The sequence below is a fragment of the Ursus maritimus genome, unplaced genomic scaffold, assembly GCF_017311325.1.
Source record: "Ursus maritimus isolate PB19 unplaced genomic scaffold, ASM1731132v1 scaffold_1, whole genome shotgun sequence".
Lineage (NCBI taxonomy): Eukaryota > Metazoa > Chordata > Mammalia > Carnivora > Ursidae > Ursus > Ursus maritimus.
In genome coordinates this window covers 38,407,076-38,428,746 of record NW_024423343.1, presented here as the reverse complement: position 1 = coordinate 38,428,746, position 21,671 = coordinate 38,407,076, and the positions used below count along the sequence as shown (strand labels likewise).

The 21,671-nt window shown below is 40.9% G+C and overlaps 1 protein-coding gene across 1 annotated transcript in view; it reads right to left on the bottom strand.

The window, feature by feature from the left end:
• The window catches only part of DNAH7 (dynein axonemal heavy chain 7), a 250,895-nt gene that overhangs the window by 20,455 nt on the left and 208,769 nt on the right, over nt 1–21,671 (bottom strand). The window contains exons 54-59 of the mRNA XM_040636571.1: nt 20,549–20,725; nt 18,187–18,348; nt 15,393–15,593; nt 10,696–10,857; nt 4,421–4,606; nt 2,720–2,857 (exon numbers count right to left, since the gene is read on the bottom strand). Of these exons, the coding sequence (XP_040492505.1) occupies nt 2,720–2,857; nt 4,421–4,606; nt 10,696–10,857; nt 15,393–15,593; nt 18,187–18,348; nt 20,549–20,725 (1,026 nt within the window). The remainder of the gene's footprint in view (nt 1–2,719; nt 2,858–4,420; nt 4,607–10,695; nt 10,858–15,392; nt 15,594–18,186; nt 18,349–20,548; nt 20,726–21,671) is intronic.

Here is a 21,671-nt window from a genome sequence, read left to right as displayed (position 1 = left end):
TTGTTCACCACAATCGAGTAGGATTTATTCCTGGGCTGCAGGGGTGGTTCAATATTCACAAATCAATCAACATGATACACCACATTAATAAAAGAAAAGAACCACATAATCCTCTGAATAGATGAAGAAAAAGCATTTGGCAAAATATGGCATCCATTCTTGAAAAAACCCTCAAGAAAGTAGGGATAGAAGGAACATACCCCAATATCATAAAGGCCATATACAAATGACCCATAGTTAATATCATCCTCAATGGGGGAAAAACTCAGACCTCTTCCCCTAAGGTCAGGAACATGACAAGGATATCCACTTCTACCACTGTTGTTCAAAATAGTACTGGAAGTCTTAGCCTCAGAAATCAGGCAACAAAAAGAAATTTAAAAAATCAGCAAGGAAGAAGCCAAACTTTCACTATTTGCACATGACATGATACTCTATGTAGAAAATCCAAAAGACTCCACCAAAACATTGCTAGAACTGATACACGAATTCAACAAAGTTGCGAGACATAAAATCAATGTACAGAAATACCTTGCATTTCTATACACCAATAATGAAGCAGCAGAAAGAGAAATCAAGGAATCGACCCCATTTATAATTGCACCAAAAACCATAAGATAGCTGGGAATAAACCTGACCAAAAAGGTAAAAGATCTGTACCCTGAAAACTATAGAACATTTATGAAAAAAATTGAAAAGGACACAGAGAAATGGAAAAACATTCCATGCTCATGGATTGGAAGAACAAATATTGTTAAAATGTCTATACTACCCAAAGCAATCTATACATTCAATGCAATCCCTATCAAAATGCCACCAGCATTGTTCACAGAGCTAGAACAAACAATTCTAAAATGTGTATGGAACCAGAAAAGATCCTGAATAGTCAAAGCAATGCTGAAAAGAAAATCAAAGTGGCAGGCATCACAATTCCAGACTCCAAGCTGTATCACAAAGCTGTAATCATCAAGACAGTATGGTACCAGCACAAAAACAGACACATGGGTCAATGGAATAGCATAGAGAACCCAGAAATGGACCCACAGCTATATGGTCAACTAATCTTCAACAAAGCAGGAAAGAATATCCAATGGAAAAAAGACAATTTTCAACAAATGGTGTTGGGGAAAATGGACGACGACATGCGGAAGAAGGAAACTGGGCCATTTTCTTACACAATACACAAAAATAAATTCAAAATGGATGAAAGACCTAAATGTGAGACAGGAAACCATCAAAATCCTAGAGGAGAACACAGGCAGCAACCTCTTTGACCTTGGCCATAGCAACTTTACTAGACATGTCACCTGAGGCAAGGGAAACAAAAACAAAAATGAACTACTGGGACTTCATCAAGATAAAAAGCTTCTGCACAGTGAAGGAAACAATAAACAAAACTAAAAGGCAGCCTATGGGATAGGAGAACATATTTGCAAATCTTGACATATCTGATAAAGAATAAGATCTAGAATCTATAAAGAACTTACCAAACTCAATACACAAAAAAACAAATAATCCAGTTAAGAAATGGTCAAAAGACATGCATAGACATGTTTCCAAAGAAGACATCCAGATGGTTGATAGACACATGAAAAGATATTCAACATCACTCATCATCAGGGAAATGCAAATCAAAACCACAATGAGATACCACCTCATACCTGTCAGAATGGCTAAAATTAACAACACAGGAAACAACAAGTGTTGGTGAGGATGCAGAGAAAGGGGAACCCTCTTGCACTGTTGGTGGGAATGCAAACTGGTGCAGCCACTCTGGAAAACAGTATGGAGGTTCCTCAAAATGTTAAAAAATAGAGCTACCCTGTGACCCAGCAATTGCACTAAGAGGTATCTACCTGAAGTATAGGAAAGTACAGATTCAAAGGGGGCACACACACCCTGATGTTTATAGCAGCGTTATCAACAACAGCGAACTATGGAAAGAGCCCAAGTATCCATCGAGTGATGAATGGATAAAGAAGATACACACACACACACACACACACACACACACACACACACAGAGGAATATTACTCAACCATCAAAAAGAATGAAATCTTGCCATTTGCAATATCGTGGATGGAACTAGAGGGTATTATGCTAAGTGAAATAAGTTGGTTGGAGAAATACAAATACCACATGATTTCACTCATGTGGAATTTATGAAACAATATGGATGAACTTAGGGGGAGGGAAGGAAAAATTAAAATAAGATAAAAACAGGGAAACAAACCGTAAGAGACTCTTAACTATAGAGAACCCAATACGGGTTGCTGGAGGGGAGGGGGATGGGAGGATCGGCTAAATGGGTGGTGGGCACTTGTGATGGGCACTGGGTGTTACATTTAAGTGATGAATCACTAAATTCTACTCCTGAAACCAACACTACACTATATGTTACCTAAATTGAATTGAAATACAAACTTGGAAGAAAAAAAAAGATATAATGCAGTTAGACATGGATTCCGTAAGAAAGGTGAAATGGAACTCCTAGCAGCTGAATGATACTCAAAGATTCTTTCCAAATCAAAAGACTGATGGAAAAAAAAAAAGCCAACCAAAACCATATGTTCATGTACTTAATGTTAAAATTCGTATTTAAGGTACATAGGAATTTTTGTCTTTTCCTTAAAATGGTTGTCCACTTTCACACATGGCACGTGCTGCTCGGCCGCGTCCGTTCCCGGCTCAGAAGCCGTTCCCGCACCGATCGCATACCTGTGTGAGCAGGATGTTATCAAACAGCAGTTGAGTTTCTGACTGATCTTTAGTGATATCTGCATTGGAATTCATCCCAAAGATTTCTGGTGCAGGGTTCAGTGGCAGAGTCTTTGTGTATTCGATGTAGCTTTTGTGCTGCAAAGAGGAGTAACAAAGAGTCAGGAGGTTAGAAACCAATTAGCCTGTAGGCCTTTCTCTCTGAGGAGAGAGAATTTTCAATACTCCGGTGTTTGAGTGGCTGAGCCTGTGAAACTGGACACTGAATGCTTTCGTTTTCTTTCAACCTGGGCCAAAGTTTTTTGTTTTTTGTTTTAAAAAAACGAAATATTTAGGAAGAAAAAATAAAATGTTCCATTCAATTGGAATGGATTTTAAAATGGAGAGAGGACTATCCCAGCCACCTCATTTAGAAAATTTCTTCTGGAGAAATTTTTCTGTGCCACATGTACTGATGATAGTTCTTCATTTACTGCAGTGAAAATAATTGTTTTCTCTTTACTCTGATTTTTCTGTTTACTCTTGTGATAAATCCACGTAATTCAGAAAAGTAAACATTACCCGAATGTTTATTATCCTGAGATAATTACCATTCACATTTCTTTTTATGCATATGCACACACATTTTGTGTTTTATTTACATGGACTTCTGTCAAAATAACAACATTTCCAGGGGGAATTCTACGAAACATTTAATCATGTAATCATACCAACACTCATGTAATCATACCAACACTCATATACACATATGGTGGGTGGGGGTGGGGGATTGATCAGTGATGGTTTCTCGAAATGGGTCATGTTACATATACTTGACTTCATCTTGCTTTCTTCTCACTTGACAATTCATCACCAGAAATCCTGATACCCACGGTCCACATGTCGACCTCCTCCACTCATTTAGCGACCTAGGCTCTGGGACTAATTTTCTCTTCATCCCTGTTGACACCTGCTCTCAGCTAGCATGAACCCTAATGGATGATGCCGTTATGGCATGGGCCTCTGTTGCATCTGGTCACATGTTTAACTTTCAATATGTTTAACTTTTGGCTTTTAGGAATAAAATGAGAACCGGTTCAGTTGTCCTGGCAGTCCCTGGAGGTCTACTGTGTGATCACCTGAAGGCAGATACCACATCTTCCACTAGGCAGGCCTGGAAAAAGTAGCAGAAGGAAATGGACTCTTGCAGCAGCTGGTTCTATAACTCTCTTCCCCCTTCTACCCGTGTGGCCTTGGGCAACTCGTTTAACTTTAGTGAACCTGCTTTCTCGTTTGTAAAAAGACGGAATAATAATACTGATGTTAATTTCATGACCTAGTGAGATAATTATCTTTGTAAATAAGCATGATCTAGATATTAATTATTATTATTAATATTATTTTGTAACCCTTCTCATGTGTGTTTCCATTTTCACTGGGGACAGTGTCTTTTTACCAAAGGAATAAATTCATGACAATAGAATTCCAGGTCACTAAGGAAGCTCTTCTTGGGTGAGTGGCGTTTCTGACCATCTTCACCTACAGCAAACAGCAAACCGCTAACTACATCTATGCATGAAGCTTGCTCTGTTCCTAGAAGGCTGAAAAAAGCACACACAATGGTTAATCAAAAATCAAAGCCTCTGGGGGAAAAAACCTCACCATTTTATCAGAGGAATTTCAGGTTTTACTGCTTTTCGTGTTCTTGAAGGGCATACTTACATCACCAGAAGGAGGAACGAAATAGATGCCGCTCGAGTCGAATTTATAGCTTGGGTTTTGGACTAATTCTGCGTTGAAGAACTTGCTCAGGATGCTGCGCAGTGCGCGCCGGTCCCAGTCGTCGGTCACCCTGCCCCCGTAATTGCATTCGCCCGTCATGTACCGCAGCGCCTCGTAAGGCAGCTCCTGGAAGCCAGAGTCAAGTCACTCCACCAGCTAAGAGTTACCAGCAGCGCATTCTGCAGAGCTGGGTTTCCTGCTTGCGCCTATCAAACTGCTTACAAAAATTAAAATTGGCCTTCAGCACAAGTTCCCTTTATATACTTCTGGGCTAATTGTTGCAATTTCCCCCAGAGCCGTCTTCTCCTTGGGCGGTTTGTCATTTCCATTCAGTCAATGCAGAGAAGAGAATTCGTCTACTAACTTGGCACTCACTCACTATTCAGCCAACACTAACGGACCACCTACTGTGTGCCAGACACAGAATGAGACCCGAATCCCATCCTTGAAAACATGGCGTCGCTGACTGCCATTCAAAACAAATCCAATAGAATTCAGAGAAAATCAGGGCCAGTTTCCTGCATCATTCTTTTATCCCTCTGTATTTTGACAATTGGAATCACTGTAGAAACAATTTTGCATAAAATTTTCAACAAATCTCATATTATGTGATACCTTTTACCATTTTATGAAATACTCTTTTAAAATATTTTAATAATTTAAGAAACGAAACAGATGAACATGGGGGAAGGGGAAAAACAGAGAGGGAAGTAAACCATAAGAGACTCTTCATGATAGAGAACAAATGGTTGCTGTAGGGCAGTGGGTGGGGGTTGGGCTAGATGGGTGAAGGGCATTAATGAGGGCACTTGTGACGAGCACTGGGTTTTACATGTAAGTGATGAATCACTAAATTCTACTCCTGAAACCAATATAACACTATATGCTAACTAGAATTAAAAAACTTGAAATAAAAGAAAAATATTTTAATAACTACCTTCTAATATTGAACACTTCAGCCACTCCTGATTTTCTGCTGTGTTTAATTATGTTTCATTAAATATACATTTCTTAAAATTTCTAATGATTCTTTAGTCTAGATTTCTGAAAAGGAAACTACTACGTCAAAGGTAGAGTTTATAAAAAGCAATTGATTAATGTCACCAAGCTACTTTTCTTTCATTCTTTTTTGTTTGTTTGTTTTCTTTTTAAGTAAGCTCCATGCCCAGCATGGAGCCTAACGTGGGGCTTGAACTCACACTCTGAGATCAAGACCTGGGCTGAGATCAGTTGGAAAATTAACTGACTGAGCCACCCAGGAGCCCACCAAATTGCTTTTCTGAAAGGCTGTAGTAATCAGTTTTAAAATTTTTGCTAATTTGTTTGATCAAAGATAATATTGTGTTAATTTGCATTCCTAGAATATCAGTGAATTTCATAATTTTTTTCACGTTTAATAACATTTCCTCTGTGAACTAGCCTTCTACCCACTTTTTCAATTAAAGTTTTAATAGCTTTATTTGTATAAGCTGTTTTATAAATTATCCTTTTTTTTTTTTAAAGATTTTTAATTTATTTATTTGACAGAGATAGAGACAGTCAGCGAGAGAGGGAACACAAGCAGGGGGAGCGGGAGAGGAAGAAGCAGGCCTCCAGCGGAGGAGCCTGATGTGGGGCTCGATCCCACAACGCCAGGATCATGCCCTGAGCCGAAGGCAGACGCTTAACTGCTGTGCCACCCAGGCGCCCCTATAAATTACCCTTTTAAATCAAATTTGTGGAAATATTTTTTCCTTTTAGTTTGCTTTTTTATTATATTCTTTGGTATGAAGAATTTTTAAATGTTGAGTGCAAAAGTATTGATTGTTTATACTGCAATTTGTTTTATCATCAGCATAAATACTTACACATCCACCAGCAATACAGAGAATTCTATTTCTCACTGCTCTCAACAAAACTGAGCGTTTTCATTCAGGAGAAAAAAATGACAGTTAAATAATAACATTGTCGGACATGTATCAGGAGCTCTGTCAAGGCTCCCAGAGCAAGGTGAAGCTTGGGCACGCATGTTTCTGGCTACTGAGCTAGAGTATGTTAGGGGAAGGGTAACAGAGATGATAAGCAAGTAGATCATACAAGACCAAAAAAATCTGGAATCGTCTCCTGCTTTCATCCGTGTTCACCTACAGTGATAAGGATTCTCAACACAATGCTGGACGAAGTGACTCTCATCCCAAGTTGCATGTAGAAACATGCCAAGAGGAGGCACACTTTTTCTTGAGTCTGAGATGGTTATTCAAGAACTACTCCCCAAGGCAGACAAAGATGGAGCACAGGAACGGGCACTCTAATAGAAGGAAAATATATGGCAAGGCTCAGAGATGTGACCAGCACATGACACTGAGAGAAAAGCAAAGAGACTGTGGGAGAGCAGTGCAGCAGTCCCCACTTGTCCTCAGGAGATGCGCTCCAAGTCCCCCAGTGGATGCCTGACACCACGGAGAGCCAGGTTTCCTATGTGTACACGCCTATGACAGAGTTTACAAGTTAGGCGCAGTAAGAGGTTAACAATAATAACATATACTATCTAATATTGAAAAACTACAACCATCTACTGTAATAAAATGCAAGTGGGGATGGTCTCCCTTGAAATATCTTACTGCACTGTATTCACCCTTCTTCCTCTTGTGATGATGCGAGAGGATAAAATGCCTCTGATGAGATGAAGTGGGAGGAATGACATAGGCATTGTGACGTAGCATTAGACTACTATTGACCTTCTGACAATATGTCAGAAGGAGGAGCATCTGTTTCCAGACAACACCTGACCACAGGTGACTGAAATTGAGGAAAGCAAAACCGAGGATGAGAGGGGCATGGGGGAGAGCAGGGATGTGGGGAGTGGAGGGCGGTAGGGCACGGCTGGGGAGGGATAACGAATAACTGAGTGTCAGTGACTCCCAGATTTCTAGCTTGAGGTTGGGTGGGAAGTGGTTCTATTACTTTGATGCAGGCAGAGACTTGAAAATGGGGAATGGCAACAGTATTCCCTAAGATAATCATTCCTCATTCTGTTGTTTTGCCAAATTTCCCCTACTCCTTGACCTGTTTTCTCTCCAACCATTGACATTGGGTGCTCACCAACAGTCAGTCCTTAGTTCTTTTCTTAGTCTACAAGGCCTTCCTTTTAAATCACAGATGTTTTCAGGTCTCTCTTAAAACTAACAATTCACAAATCTCTGTTTTGTGTTTCCTTTCTTCTCTTGGGCTTTATATCTATATGCCAAGAGCCTAGTAGATATCTTCCCAGATGTATAAATGTTGGAGAATGAAGCAATTGTCCCCTCACCCAGCTCCATTCCACTAACTCCCCAGCTGTATCCCTATTAGCCCCTGGTACTGGTTAATGAATGGTACCACTACCAGTCCAGACCAGAAAACTAACATCAACCAAGACTTCTCTTCTCCCTTTACCATTTAATATCTAAGTCATTCCGATCCTTTCCCCTACATATATATATATCTATGTTCCCCATCCTAGGTCAAATGCTTTACTTTATTTATTTTTACTTTTTAAAAGATATTTTTACTTATTTGATAAAGAGAGAGAGAGAGCAAGCGCAAGCAGGGGGAGCAGGAGAGAGAGAAGCAGTCTCCCTGCTGAGCAGGGAGCCTGGTGTGGGGCTCCATCACAGGACCTTGGGATCATGACCTGAGCCAAAGGCAGATGCTTAACCAACTGAGCCACCCCAGGCGCCCCCCAAATGCTTTAGTTTAAATTCTTACCATTTCTTGCCTGGGTTATCATGATGGCCTCCTGTATTAGCTTCCTAGGGCTGCCAATAGTTGGCTTAAAACAAGAGAAATTTATTGTCTGACAGTTCTGGAGGCTAGAAGTTTGAAATCAAGGTGTTGGCAAGATCACGCTCCTGCAAAGCTTCTAAGAGGCTCCTTCCTTGCCTTTCCCAGTTTCTGGTAGCCCCAGGCAAGTGATCTTTCTCAAATGCAAATATTCTCCTAAAAGCACACCAATAACAATAGAATAACCCCCAAATCAGTCAGCATGTCATATAAGGATGGCCCAAATCACTTATCACTAACCAAACCTTTTCACCTCTTTGCCCTGCTTTATAATCTTTTATTGTTGTTTCTTTGCAGTGAAAACCTCCATCCATTCATCCCAAGTGCCTCCTGAACTGTAGGACATACTCACGTCCAGCAGAGCTGCTGACCTCTTTGTTTATGTCTGTATGTCTAAATAGTTACGGTGACCAAATAGCCCACTGTCCAAACTGCAGCACTTGGAGAGTGAACACGGGCATTAGAGAATTAGTATTATATAACTTAAAATGGTATATGGACAAATCTATTTTAGTATATTGGTAGACCTATAAGTAGTTCTACTCAGACATTATTTTCAAAATATGATTATTTCTTAAAATAATTAAGAAATTAAAGCAAAAAATTGTATAATGATTATCCTGAGAGTATAGCAGAATATACTTTTCTTGTTATATATTCACATCCTTTAACTTCTTAAACATATCTGTTTCAGATAACAACTCTGATATCTTCCAGAAGAATGTAGTTTTCAATGTGGTCTCAATGTTTTTACTTTTTAAATATTAGTGTCTATAATATTCTACAAAGCTTCATTTTACGGGTGCTACATTTTTAATTGCTGGCACTTTTAACTGACTCTTCACTATAGACTATAATATTTTAAATAAGAATATACTCCACAGGTGCTTGAACAAATTGCTAAATGAACTAGAGCCCCCCTCCTTTTTATTTTTTGTGCCGCAAAGTGTAATTATTTTAGCTCAAATACTTCAGCAGGCACTGCAGCACTACATTTTTGCCTCCATTCTTAGTATTTTTTAATATAAATATTCCTACAAGAAAGAAATCAAGCAAATTTATACTTCTTTTGAATGCTTTACCAAATTTAAATGCTGCAAAGTAAAAGGCCTCTAAACTCATTTGAGTACAGATAGGAATTTGTCCAATGAAACACAGATCAAAGATTCTTCGTGTAAGTTTAGATAAGTCATTTGAGCTCTTGATATTTGTTTTTTCTTTGCTTTTATAGAGATAGAATTCAATGCCTTCCTGTTTATTGGTCTTTTAAAAAAAATAATCCCAATTCACTACAAGTTTCAAAAAGTCAAAGTTTTTTCTATACTTCAAGATTGATTTAAAAATTTCCAACTAATTTTGAACAAAATTCTCTTTTTTCTACATTCTTTTTTTTTCAAGTTTTTATTCAAATTCCTGTTACTTCACATATAGTGTAATATTGGTTTCAGGAGTAGAATTTAGTGATTCGTCACATATCATACCCAGTGCTCATTACAAGTGCCCTCCTTAAACCCCATCCCCCTTCTAGCCCATCCCCTCCCTCAACCCTCAGTTTGTTCTCTATAGTTAAAAGCATCTTATGATTTGCCTTCCTCTCTTTTTTCCCCCCTTCTCCTATGTTCACCTGTTTTGTTTCTTAAATTCTACACATGGGTGAACTTTCTGGACAAAATTCTAACAAAATTAGGAGGGATTCACTTTCAAAAATTCCATATCCTTGCAGGACACTTGGATTGGTTTAACAAGCAGCTCTTCAAAGCTGCAAACGTGTTAAAAACCCAGCTGATAGACAAGTGGCAAAAAGAGAAAATGGTGTGTGTGTGTGTGTGTGTGTGTGAGAGAGAGAGAGAGAGAGAGAGAGAAAGAGAGAGAGCTCTAGGTGCTTAAATGTGGTTGATGTGACAACATTAGCCTGTCTGGCTTCTTCCCAAAATCCATACCTCAAGTGAACATCAATGGCCTAAAGAGTTTGTTTTCTCTGGACAAATGACCCAAATCCAAATTCTGGAATAATAGTACAATGACATATCCTTAAAAATAAAGTAATGCTCCAGAACAGAAGGAAACCAGTCTGTATTTTTCATTTCGGAGCCTGGTTGATGATGGTCTTCTCAAATCCCTTTCAAAATAAGTCCAATACGATCACTTCTCAGATTCCCACAGGTGTTTACATTAAAAAATAAATGATAAATGATAAAATACGGGTTCCTAATAGACAAACCAATGTCCTAATTACCTACGATAGCAGTCATGATACCCTGTTATAACAAAGTTATTACTTAATAAGCGGGTGGGAATTATTCTGCTCTTCATTTTCTAAGCGCAGAAATTCATCCGAGGTCCCTGCTTACTATACAAACACAATGTGATCAAGAGCAAAATAAGTGATGTCCTTGCTGTGGTTTTTACGATACCTCGTACTGGTTCAGGAACATGTGGAGTTGCTGTACACTGATTCTTAGGTCAGTCTCATTGAACTCATAAGGAATATTCCACCCCAGGGGTCCGAATTTCCGTCTCTCTTGTACCAAAGCATGGAAGAAGCAGAGGCCATAGAGTAATTTCTTGAATTCCTCCTGTAATGGGAGGAAATGGCACCACATCATTTCCATTACACTTATCATTTTTTAAAATGAAAGTAACTCTTTTTGTTTATAAATATATCCCTCCCAAAGTACACTAACACAGAATTCACTATTTCTACTGGCTATTTAGGCAAAAAAAATGTGCATTCGTATCCATGTTCAGTTGGGACACGTAGCTATGGACACCAGCTTTTTAGGGAGCACAGTAAGCTTGTCTATTTAGTGTTACCTTATAGGATTTTGGAGGCTCCCCCTGAAGCATAATGAGGCAAGAAGAACGAATTCCAATGTGTGGTCCCAGACCACCATGGAGAAATTTCAAAGCAGATGGTTCAAACCAATTGGACAGCTCTGCAAGACGGACTTTCGGATTGAAACTTTGGACAGCCTCACGGCTTTTCCAGTTCCTCTTAGGAGTATGAAGTCTTATAGTTACTTTGAATGGCAAAGCCAGCCTTGAATCAGAAATCAGAAAGTATGATGCACCCTCAACAAGAATGCTGTAAAATGGTCAAAATAGAGCTTGAGAGAGGGTTTGTGAAGATTTCCTTGGAAAGAGCAGCGGCTGTGCTGGGAGCCCTCTTGCCCCCACCCCCAAGGGAGAAAGGAGCACGGGGTGTATCTTCTTAGTCCAAGCTAGTGAGAAGGAATCAATGGGGTCGCTCAGAGAGCTGATGGATGTTCCCTGCAGTTCGGGTAGAGTGCAAGAGTGCAAAAGTTATGCCTGGAAAGTAGAGCAGTGTAAGGCTGCAGGGTAGTGGACTGGGAGGTGGAAATCAAAGCCCTGCTTCCAGCGGTGAGCCAAGCCAGTGTGGATCCCGAGGAGCAGATGGGGATCTGGATTAAGAATGTCAGCCAGAGGGTGTGCCTGGGTGGCTCATTTGGTTAAGTATGTGACTCTTGATTTCCATTCAGGTTCTGATCTCAGGGTTGTGAGATTGAGCCCTGAGTCGGGCTCCATGATGGACATGGAGCCTGCTTAAGATTCTCTCTCTCTCCCTCTCTCTCCCTTTCCTCTCTCTCTCTTTAAAAAAGAAAGAGAAAAGAGAAGAAAGAGAAAAAAGAAAGTCAGCTAGGGGTCATTTGAAACATTTCTTGGTCAAGAGGACTTGTATCACGGGGTGAGGATATCCCAACAGTAAGAGCCTGAATGCAGTGAATGATAAGAACCAACAGCTAGGGGGGGTCAGGAGGCATCAGCTGAAGGAGAAACATGCCAAGGGTGCTGGAGTCTCAGTCAGAGGGGCCTGGAAGGGGAGCCCAAGGAGAACCCATGAAAAGACTCACCAGAGAAAAATTCAGCTTTAAACCCCTGTCAAGTCCAGGGAGCTCCAAGCAATAGCAGCCCAGGACGAGAACTTCCGCTCCACCTGCTTTGCGGCTGCACACACTCCAAACTGAGCGTTCAGGCTCAGCAGCCATCGTATGCCCGTGGGGCCACAGAAAGAAGGATTCCAGCTCTATCTAGTCCCCCAACAGCATGAAGCCCACTGACCACAGGTCCTTGGTAAGTTTCTGAGTCGAAGCCTACATTTTAATTATAAGCTAAGCACTGATTAACATATTGCACTGTGCCTTCTGATTTCTGAATCAAGGCTGGCTTTGCAAGTTAAAATGACCATAGGTCATTTCATGATCTGACAGTAACCAGAAAAGCCATGACGCTGCCCAAAGTTTTATCAAAGGGCCGGTGGAAGTGTCCCCTGTGGAATAAACTAAAAGGGGGAGTGGAGACAAAGGCCAAGTAGCATCAATTTAACCAAAGAGGTGGGGAAAAAGCCAAGTGACATGTGCTGTGTGGTCGGGAACTATTTTATTTTATTTCATTTTATTTTAAAGTAGGCTCCACACCCAGTGTGGAGCATGAACTCAGAACCTTGAGATGGAGACCTGAGCTGAAATCAAGAGTAGGACACTTAACTGTCTGAGCCACCCAGGTGCCCCTAGAACTATCTTACATACATTACAGAACCGAGCAAATTGGTAAATGTGCTGATGATGTGGGAGCCAGGAGCACAGTATAGAAGAAGTGACCTGCACATACTGAATGAGGGAATGAGGGAAAGTAAGAAAGAGCCCTGGGTGGATGGACGGGAGCTGGATATCCCATTACAAACTCACCACCTCGGAAGTACGAGAATGAGTATGTATGTGTGCGTGTACTTATCTGTACGCACAGACAGGTGCGCATATATATTTGTATGTACGTGTATGTACGTGACCGTACATGTACATATTTCCAAGTTTCCTCCCCTGAAAGGACCAAGAACCAAAAACAAGTCAGTAGCACTGAGCTCATCTAGTAACCAGATCTAGGTCTCTAGAACCAGGATTCCACAGATAAATGGCTGGTTCCAGGGTTGGATGACAGATAAGCCTGCAATATCTTATGCCAAAAAAGTGAGGAGGCTAAGTAACAACAACAACAACAACAACAACAACAACAACAGAACAACAACAACAAGAAATGATGGGACCTAGTACAGGGGGGCCAGCTTGAGGGTGCTTTGCTGACCAAATCTAGGACAATTTGAGCAAAAGACTTAAGGATGGTAATGAACTATAAAGCACTAGGGAAAAAAAACCCCAAGGAATTTGTGAGTCCACACCAACAACACATAAATAAAGGGGGAGATGGGAGGGCTGGTGTGGAGAGCAGAGCAGCAGGTGTCACATATGGAGGGAGTGCTAGAGTTGGGATTATCATAGGAAATAGTTGCATCAGGCAAGATACATCAGTGACCACTAAAGCTGGGCCAGGGGTGAATTTTGATGCAGAACAGAATATTGGGATGGCCTGAAAACGTCTCCCCAGAGACTGACGATTCGCTGCAAGGGGCAAGGCGGTTACTACACACTGAAGAAATCAGACACCGCTTTCCCTGAGTGATCAAAATTCATATCAATGGTGAGGGATAAATGGATATTGTGTACCTCCCAATTTGATAGTCAGAGGACACAATTTCACTAATGTCAAATTTTGGCTAAAGATGCATAACTTGAATCTAATCATGAGGAAATATCAGATAAGCCCCAAATGAGAAATGTTCTATGAGAACAAGAGGAGATGAATTCTTCAGAAAGGTCAATGTCCTCAAAGCCAAAGAAAGGCTGAGGCAATGTTCCAGATTCAAGGAGGCAGACACATGGCAACCAAATGCCATTCAAACCCCAGACCAACCTGTAGTGAGCAGGTGTCCTAAAGGACAAGATCGAATCAACAGTCAAATGCGGAACACAGTAAATTAGATAAAACAGTGTAGCCTTGCCAAATCCACTAAACTAATAATGATACCAGGGTAAGATAATGTCTCTATTCTTAAGAAATACACCTCAAAGTACTTACTTAGGGGTAAAAGGTTGTGACATCTCTAACTCACCCATGAAAGCTGTGTACCAACAGGAGGTGACTATGGGTCAAGGGCATAGGGCTATTCTTTATACTAGTTTTATACTTGCCACTTTTCTGTAAGTTTACAATTACTTCCCAGAAAGCAGTTAAAACAAAAATGATGATGTACTCTTTTGGCATTTGAGGAGATTAGGCTTTTGGTTTGGATTGTGTTTCATAAATGCCTAGACTTCCAATGTGTGTGCTTCCACTGGAGAGACCTTTGGATCTAGAAGAAAGGGAGTACAATCTTGCGAAAGGGCTTCTGGCCAGCCTATCACATGCAGACATGCCCTCGCCACCTATCTGGGAGTAACCTGCTCTCTCTGGGCCGAATCAATGCGAAAGCTCCTCATACAGCAGGTCTTAGAAGCGTAGGATAAGGCTTGACTTAGTTTTAAACATAGGTGCTTGCTTTCTTTTAGTACCTAAGATTTTGCTAATGAAAGTACTTCTTTATTTTTAATGTTTTCTTTTGATGTGTACCTAAAACATATCCCGATATCAAAAGCGTGAGCTGTTTAATAGCAAAAACTTACCAAGGTTCATAACCTCTCTTAAAAAGAAACTCTTCCATTGTTAATTATGGTAAAACGCTGTGAAACAATTTTAGGTCACAGACATTCACACACAGAATTCTAATCATGAAAGCAGTGGGTGGTTTCCCTGCTTGCCTGGGGATGCTAAAAAAGACCCTTATGAGTCCCATCAATCAAGGAATAAAATCATTTTGGCTCTCATTATAGTTATATGGAGGAAATATTTTTATGTTTTAATTTAAAGATATGGCTCCAAATAGCAAAGGGCTCAGTTAATATCCTGAAACAAGATTCTCCAACCTTGCAGATTTGTACTGGGAATGGCTTACAGCTGACTTTCTAAATAGAAAGCTGCGTTATGAATGACACCCCAGAAGATCTCAGCTGAGCAGAAATGAGGCTGGTGGTAAAATTAAAATAAAATATTAATACAATTGACTTCAGCACAGTCAATAATCAGTAATCAAAACCAACGGCTCTGCAGGGCAGGAGGCCTCTTTAATTTGTAGTTTGACTCAGCCATATGCATCCGTGATCACCACGGCCACTCGAAATGCTTCACAGGGCTGAGGTAACAAGACTTAGCCATTACTAACCGGCTTTTTGCAGCTGCCAAAGAACTCAGGGTCGGAGATCGGGTCCATGAGGTATGATCGAATGATATTAGCTCGTAAACCTTTCGGTGCTTCATTGGTCATTTTCACGCCATTCTGCAGCACAGACACGGGGAAGTTCGGTGACGGGTAACTTGTCAGCCAAATGCGGAAATCCGGATGTGTGGATTCTGGGCTTAACTCCTGCAAAAGGAAACTAGGCGTGAATGGGTACATACAATCCAAGGACACTCTCCGGATCGTACATGCATGGGATGGCTTGGAAGAGGGAGGAGGCATTTTTACAAAACAGAACCTACTGCCGCAATTTAAGGCAAAGTCTTAAAATCTGATTCTGCCCCCGAAACAACATTCTTCGCTGACAAGGCCCAGAGTGTTGCCGGGCTTCTCGATAAATTTAAATCATAGGTCTATAAAGTTCACAAAGGTATCACATAATTTAGAGTTGGCCACAGTAGAGACTAAGACATTCCAAGAAAATCTCATATTTTAACTGATGTTGCTGAAATATTTATAGCTATAATTCTCCGCCCGAGAGCCAGATTAAGAATAATCCACTCTTCTTGCTGTAGCCAGGTTGTGAGAACGAGCAACATAAGTCCATATTAAACCAGGAAAAGATGAAAAGAAGAAAGAGCATTTTGAAAGGTGAAGTATTAAAACATATCACTATTAGCTATATTTTCTTAAGGGATATTCATGTCTGCACTAGGGAGGATAACAGAACACTCAGCACTGTCTTGAAGGCTGTATAGATGAGGAATGACGATCATGGACCCTTTCCCCTCTTCCTGGTCAGTCCCGCTCTCTATTGCTACCTCTCTTAATTGTCCATGTTAGTAGTATCTCATGTTTTTTTAAACGGCAATTCTCTATCAGTAAAACATTTTTTTAAGCGCTCATGTGGTGATGGGAAGAGAGTCAATTAGGAAGGAGGCAAAGGTGCCTACTTTTTTCAATAACAACAGTGGAGAGTGAGGGCATCATTTTTCCCTTCTACCAGCTGCCCTATGCCCAGTGACTTAAAAATCATGACTCATGGGAATTTGGAGCTAAGTGTGCCATCCATTAGGGACAGCTCTTCTCTCCTACATGACTCTCTGATGGGTATATATGACACAATTCACACAGGTCACGAGGATGGCCTAGAGATGGAGGAGCCATGAGGAAATAGGCACAAATATAAAACCTCTAACATAACACCTGAAGGATGAGAAGATGTTCGTAAGACAAATAATAGAATCATTTTTCAGACAGAAATAACATTATGATGGTCTGTATTATTATTTTTTTAAGATTTATTTATTTGTGAGAGAGGGAGAGAGAGAAAGAGAGCAGGGGGAGGGGCAGAGGGAGAGGTAGACAGAATCTCAAGCAGACTCCCTGTTGAGCGTAGAGCACAACATGGGGCTCAATCTCATGATGCTGAGGTCATGACCTGAGCCAAAACCAAGAGACGGATGCTTAACGGATTGAGCCACCCAGGTGCCCCATGATGGCCTATTTCAATGAAAGTGAAAGAAGCTCAACGGTACGGCACAGAAGTCATAGAAGATGGTAGCAAAGGTCAGCAGGAAGCATGTTGTCAGTGATGATGAGGGTTTAAACTTTGTCTAACATGCAAAGAAAGAGTTTTAAGCAGTGAAGAAATATTCATTCACTAATTCAGGAAATAGTTACTGATTGTCTCTCTGGGCCAGGCACAATTCAAGGTGCTGGAGGTAAAGCAGAGAACAAAACAGACCAAGTCACTGTTCTCATGGCACTTATTTTCTAATGGGAGATACAGACAAAACGGTGACAAGTGGCACAAAGGCAAATACAACCCGCTCCTTAAAGTTTCAATTGTATGTCTGGATAGTACAAGTTATATCATTAGCTCGGCGAATTAGTAACCCAGGGGACTCGGAGTTAGGAGGGGTCTAGAGTCGTGGGTAATTACACCAAATGTACTTTCTCTACGTTCGTTGAACTCAAGCGCCAGGTCTTCTATTTTCTCAGTTGAGCTACATGGGGCGTTCTTCCTGGAATTTCTGCCCACCAAAATAGGGAAGTGCCATAACCCCCTGCAACAACAGGTAGAGGAGTGCTCCTTTGGTTTCAGACTCATCCTCTGTGGCAGGCTCACTCTCTAAGTAGGTCAGAAGTGAGTTAAAGCAAAGTTACGACCTGAAGCCTTTGGTTTAGAGTGGCTACATGAATTTCTCACTGAAAAGCCTCCTTTGCTGTCTTTGGTCCACTGCTGTAAAAGGTGAATTGGTTTCTGTCCACCCTGTGGTTTATTCCCATCTTTGCGGTTGTTCTTCAGGATGAGGGAGATTTCTTTTTTTTTTTTTTTTTTAAGATTTTATTTATTTATTCGACAGAGATAGAGACAGTCAGCGAGAGAGGGAACACAAGCAGGGGGAGTGGGAGAGGAAGAAGCAGGCTCATAGCAGAAGAGCCTGATGTGGGGCTCGATCCCAGATCGCCGGGATCACGCCCTGAGCCGAAGGCAGACGCTTAACCGCTGTGCCACCCAGGCGCCCCAGGATGAGGGAGATTTCTGACTCATTGCATGAGCCCTTGTCCCTGTTGAGAGGGACTGAGCAAGGGCTGACTGTGTGATTTCCTCCGGTCCCCCAGTCCCCTACGTGAGCCCATCTCTCCTGTAATCCAGCCACGCCACTAGCCTGTAGCCCTCCAAACCAGAGGATGGGCATGGAGTTGAATGGCACGTATATCACTAATTATGAGGGGGGAATACAACCTAGTAAAAATAAACTTGCATTTTTACCTCACAAACTTTCTCGAGGGTTGGCATCCAAGACGTGGCAAGGTGACAATTCTGAAGAACAACCCATGTTCCTTCCTTGATAGCTTTTTCTATCATCTTCATAGCTATGGGCCCTTGGCCTTGACCAAGAGATAAAGAGCTAAGTTTTGATCCCCCATATCCCTGTGTACAGAAATAGTAAGGATGTTATTTGACAACACATTTTTAAAGAAGAATCACTATTGTTTTTACAGGAAATGTGAACATTAAACATATTAAAATTTAATTATGCAGCATCCCTCAAAGGTCTAAATACATGCAGCCCCACAAAATTCTTACTGATTAAGAATCTTATAAATACTCAGATCAAAAGTAAATCAGTTCATGTTGGAAACAGTCATGTAATAAATGGAAAATTCTGTAGGGTCTTTGATTGTTGAGATAGGGAGAAGAAAAAAATTAAGATCACTTTTAACACAAGGAAACATGAGATGAAAGGACCTGGCTTCATGCAGCAACTCCTAGAATCTAGAGCCCCAGAGAAAACTATGAACAGACAGATGAACTTGTCCTGTTTCCTCCAGATCTTTGAATAGTTATATTTTAATCAAGTTGACTATTGCATAAAGTTCAGAGGAAAAAAAAAAAACAGTAACCCCTAATTCCCACTTAAAAGTTTTTTAAAACAATTCTGTGGGAATATTTGTCTGGAATGCATTTCTGCTGTAGCCTGATTCATCTGCAGCTCCTGGAAACAGTGTCTGTGACTCCCTGAGCTCTTTCTTTCTAGGGCAGTTATCACCAGAAGGCCTCTGGAGGGAGCCTCGAATTATGGGAGCAGTGCTACAGCAGGTCTCAGGCCGCCCCTGAACATCCAGAGTCATCAACGCTAGCGGGTAGAAGCATCAGAAAACAAAACAGAGCCAGATACTACTGTTTCGGGAAGAAGGGGAGACAGCAGGTGAAGACAATGCACTGAGCAGTCCCACGCAGGGGCCAGAGAATGATCATGTTGTATAATGTAGGAGGAAAAATGGAGAGGAGCTAGGATGATCTCAAAGGATCTAAAAGGTTATGTTGATGTGGAAGGGGTGAGTCCCACCTAAAATGAATTCTTCTAGCATCCACACCATTGCCACTCTGGTCCTTCCCCGCCTTGCTCTTCCTGGACTTTTAGCAGCAGCCCCCCTAACTAATGTCCTGCTTCCATTTGGTACCACTCAAATATATTATCCTCACTCCAGCTAGAATGAGCTTTATAAACTATCGATCAGATCACGTCACTTTGTTGCTTAAAATCCTACCACATCATCCCACTGTATTCAAAGTCCTCGATGTAGTCTACAAAGGCCCTATGTGATGTGGCCCTCAGTATACGATCTCAGCCCGCATCTCCTGTAGTCGCGTCAGCCACGGTCCAGCACGTCTTTACCCAGCGCTAAGTGCCGTGTTCCACAATCACTCCCCAAGTATCTAAGAATTACACCCAATGAAACAAACATGGAGTATTAAAATAAATTGGCCTAGTAAAGAGTATTTTAACCACTTAGCTGTGTGATCTTTAAGAAGCCACTTAACCTCTCCATGCTTTAATGTCCCTCGCTACAAAATGGAGATGCCGCTACTTACCTCACAGGATTGCTTTAAGAATTAAAAGGCAAATGTGCATAACAAGGTCTAGCAAAATTAACAGTATATATAAAGCACAATAAAAGTGGTGGTGGTGGCTTTAGAAATGTCAGTATTACTTCCATAAAATGTTATTTTGATTAGACTGAAAGGGGAAAAAAAAATCAACTCGAAAATGTCCAGTCACCTGTTTATGAAGCTTTTTTTATTCCAGGTTGATTGATGTAAGAAAATTGACGGTAAATCCATTTGAATAATTTTTAAAGCCTTGAAATATAAATATTAGAATGTATTCTAGCCTGGTAAAGTAACTGTAATAGATGACTATCCTGGAAAGTCAAGAAGGTCCCCCTTTAGAGACAGGGAGAAGGGGCAGGATCAGAGACGGTTCTTCCCAGGGTCACTGTCCAGACTTGAATTTATCAAATCAACCAAGTTCTTGCACTGATGCCATAATGTCACAGAGTCCCTCTGTCTCCGCAAAATAAAAGTGAGTTCCTCCGAAGCCAAATTCCGGTTTTATAATTTGGATATGGAGAATTACTTTAATGTCAGTGCTGCTATCTAACTGTCACTTTCTTGAGACTCCGTCAACTTCTAGACCCCCAAGTCTTTCAAGAGCTAAGTATGTGATCAATTTTTACCCCTCCCCCACTTGGGATAAGCAAGTTTGTTTTTTTTAAGAAATTTAGTTGGAAAATCTTTTACGTATTGACTTTTATATTATCAGATAACCTCGTCTATTCTAAGGTACCTGGTCATCAGCAAATTTTAGAAGGGCAGCCATGGGGTCCGCTCCAGGAGAGAGCACAAAAATCAGTGGGGAACAGCAGTTACTATCTCCAAATGCCTTGGATAAATCAAAGGGGGGTGGCTCAATGAATGTGCGCCCCAATCTGTTGATTATAAATTCTTGCAGCATTGGAATAACCTAGAGAGAGACCAGAATATATTTGAGAGAATATTCAAACCTGCTGACAAACTTAAAAGATCAGATTCAAAGGTATTTTAAAACAAAGGACTACATTAGCTTAGTTATTTGTTAATGTTGGTGGAGGGTCAAAGGCATTACTTTACATAAATGTCGTTTACATAGAAAAAAATGACACATTATGAAATAATCAAAGATGAGTGGCTAGTGACACCAGAATCCAAAGGCATTTTTCTTCCCTTTAATGAGCATTCAGCACATAGATGAAGAATATAAGAAACCTTAACTCTTTACTTAAGTTTTAAAATACTATGTTCTAAAAGTCCACAAATCAAAAGTAGAAGCTTGAGAGTGATTTATACAGTACTATACCATCAAGAAAGAATCGATATAGCTGGGAAAAGAAGCAGAAAGAAAGTGAAAAGAAAAGCATGTGAAAGAAAAACAAGCTATACTCCTGAGAAGTAGCCAAAACTATACTGCAGAAAATTCCTGATAACATACCTGCATACTTTCCGGGATCTTGTGTGAGAATGAGCAGAACACTGTGGTTTGGGGGCCCCTCCCAGGTGTTCGTGTGGAAATGGAATTTCGTTCATCAATGTGGCTATGGTATAGCCTCCTATACATCCTTTCCCCTCTCTCTTTCTCTCTCTTTTTAAAGGATTTATTTATTTGAGAGAGAGGGAGAAAAAGAGAGAGAGCAGGGGTGGAGGGAGAGAATCGCAAGCAGATGCCCCACTGAATGTGGAACCCAGTGTAGGGCTTGATCTCACCACCCCGAGATCATGACCTGAGCCAAAACCCAGTGTCAGACGCCTCACCAGCTGAGCCATCCAGGTGCCCCTTCCTTCCCTCTTTTTAATGAAGGGTCTACACCTTTTCTATCTGGACAATGGCTCCAAGCTAATCATGACTCAGATGCGAGCCACACAAGCGACAAAGA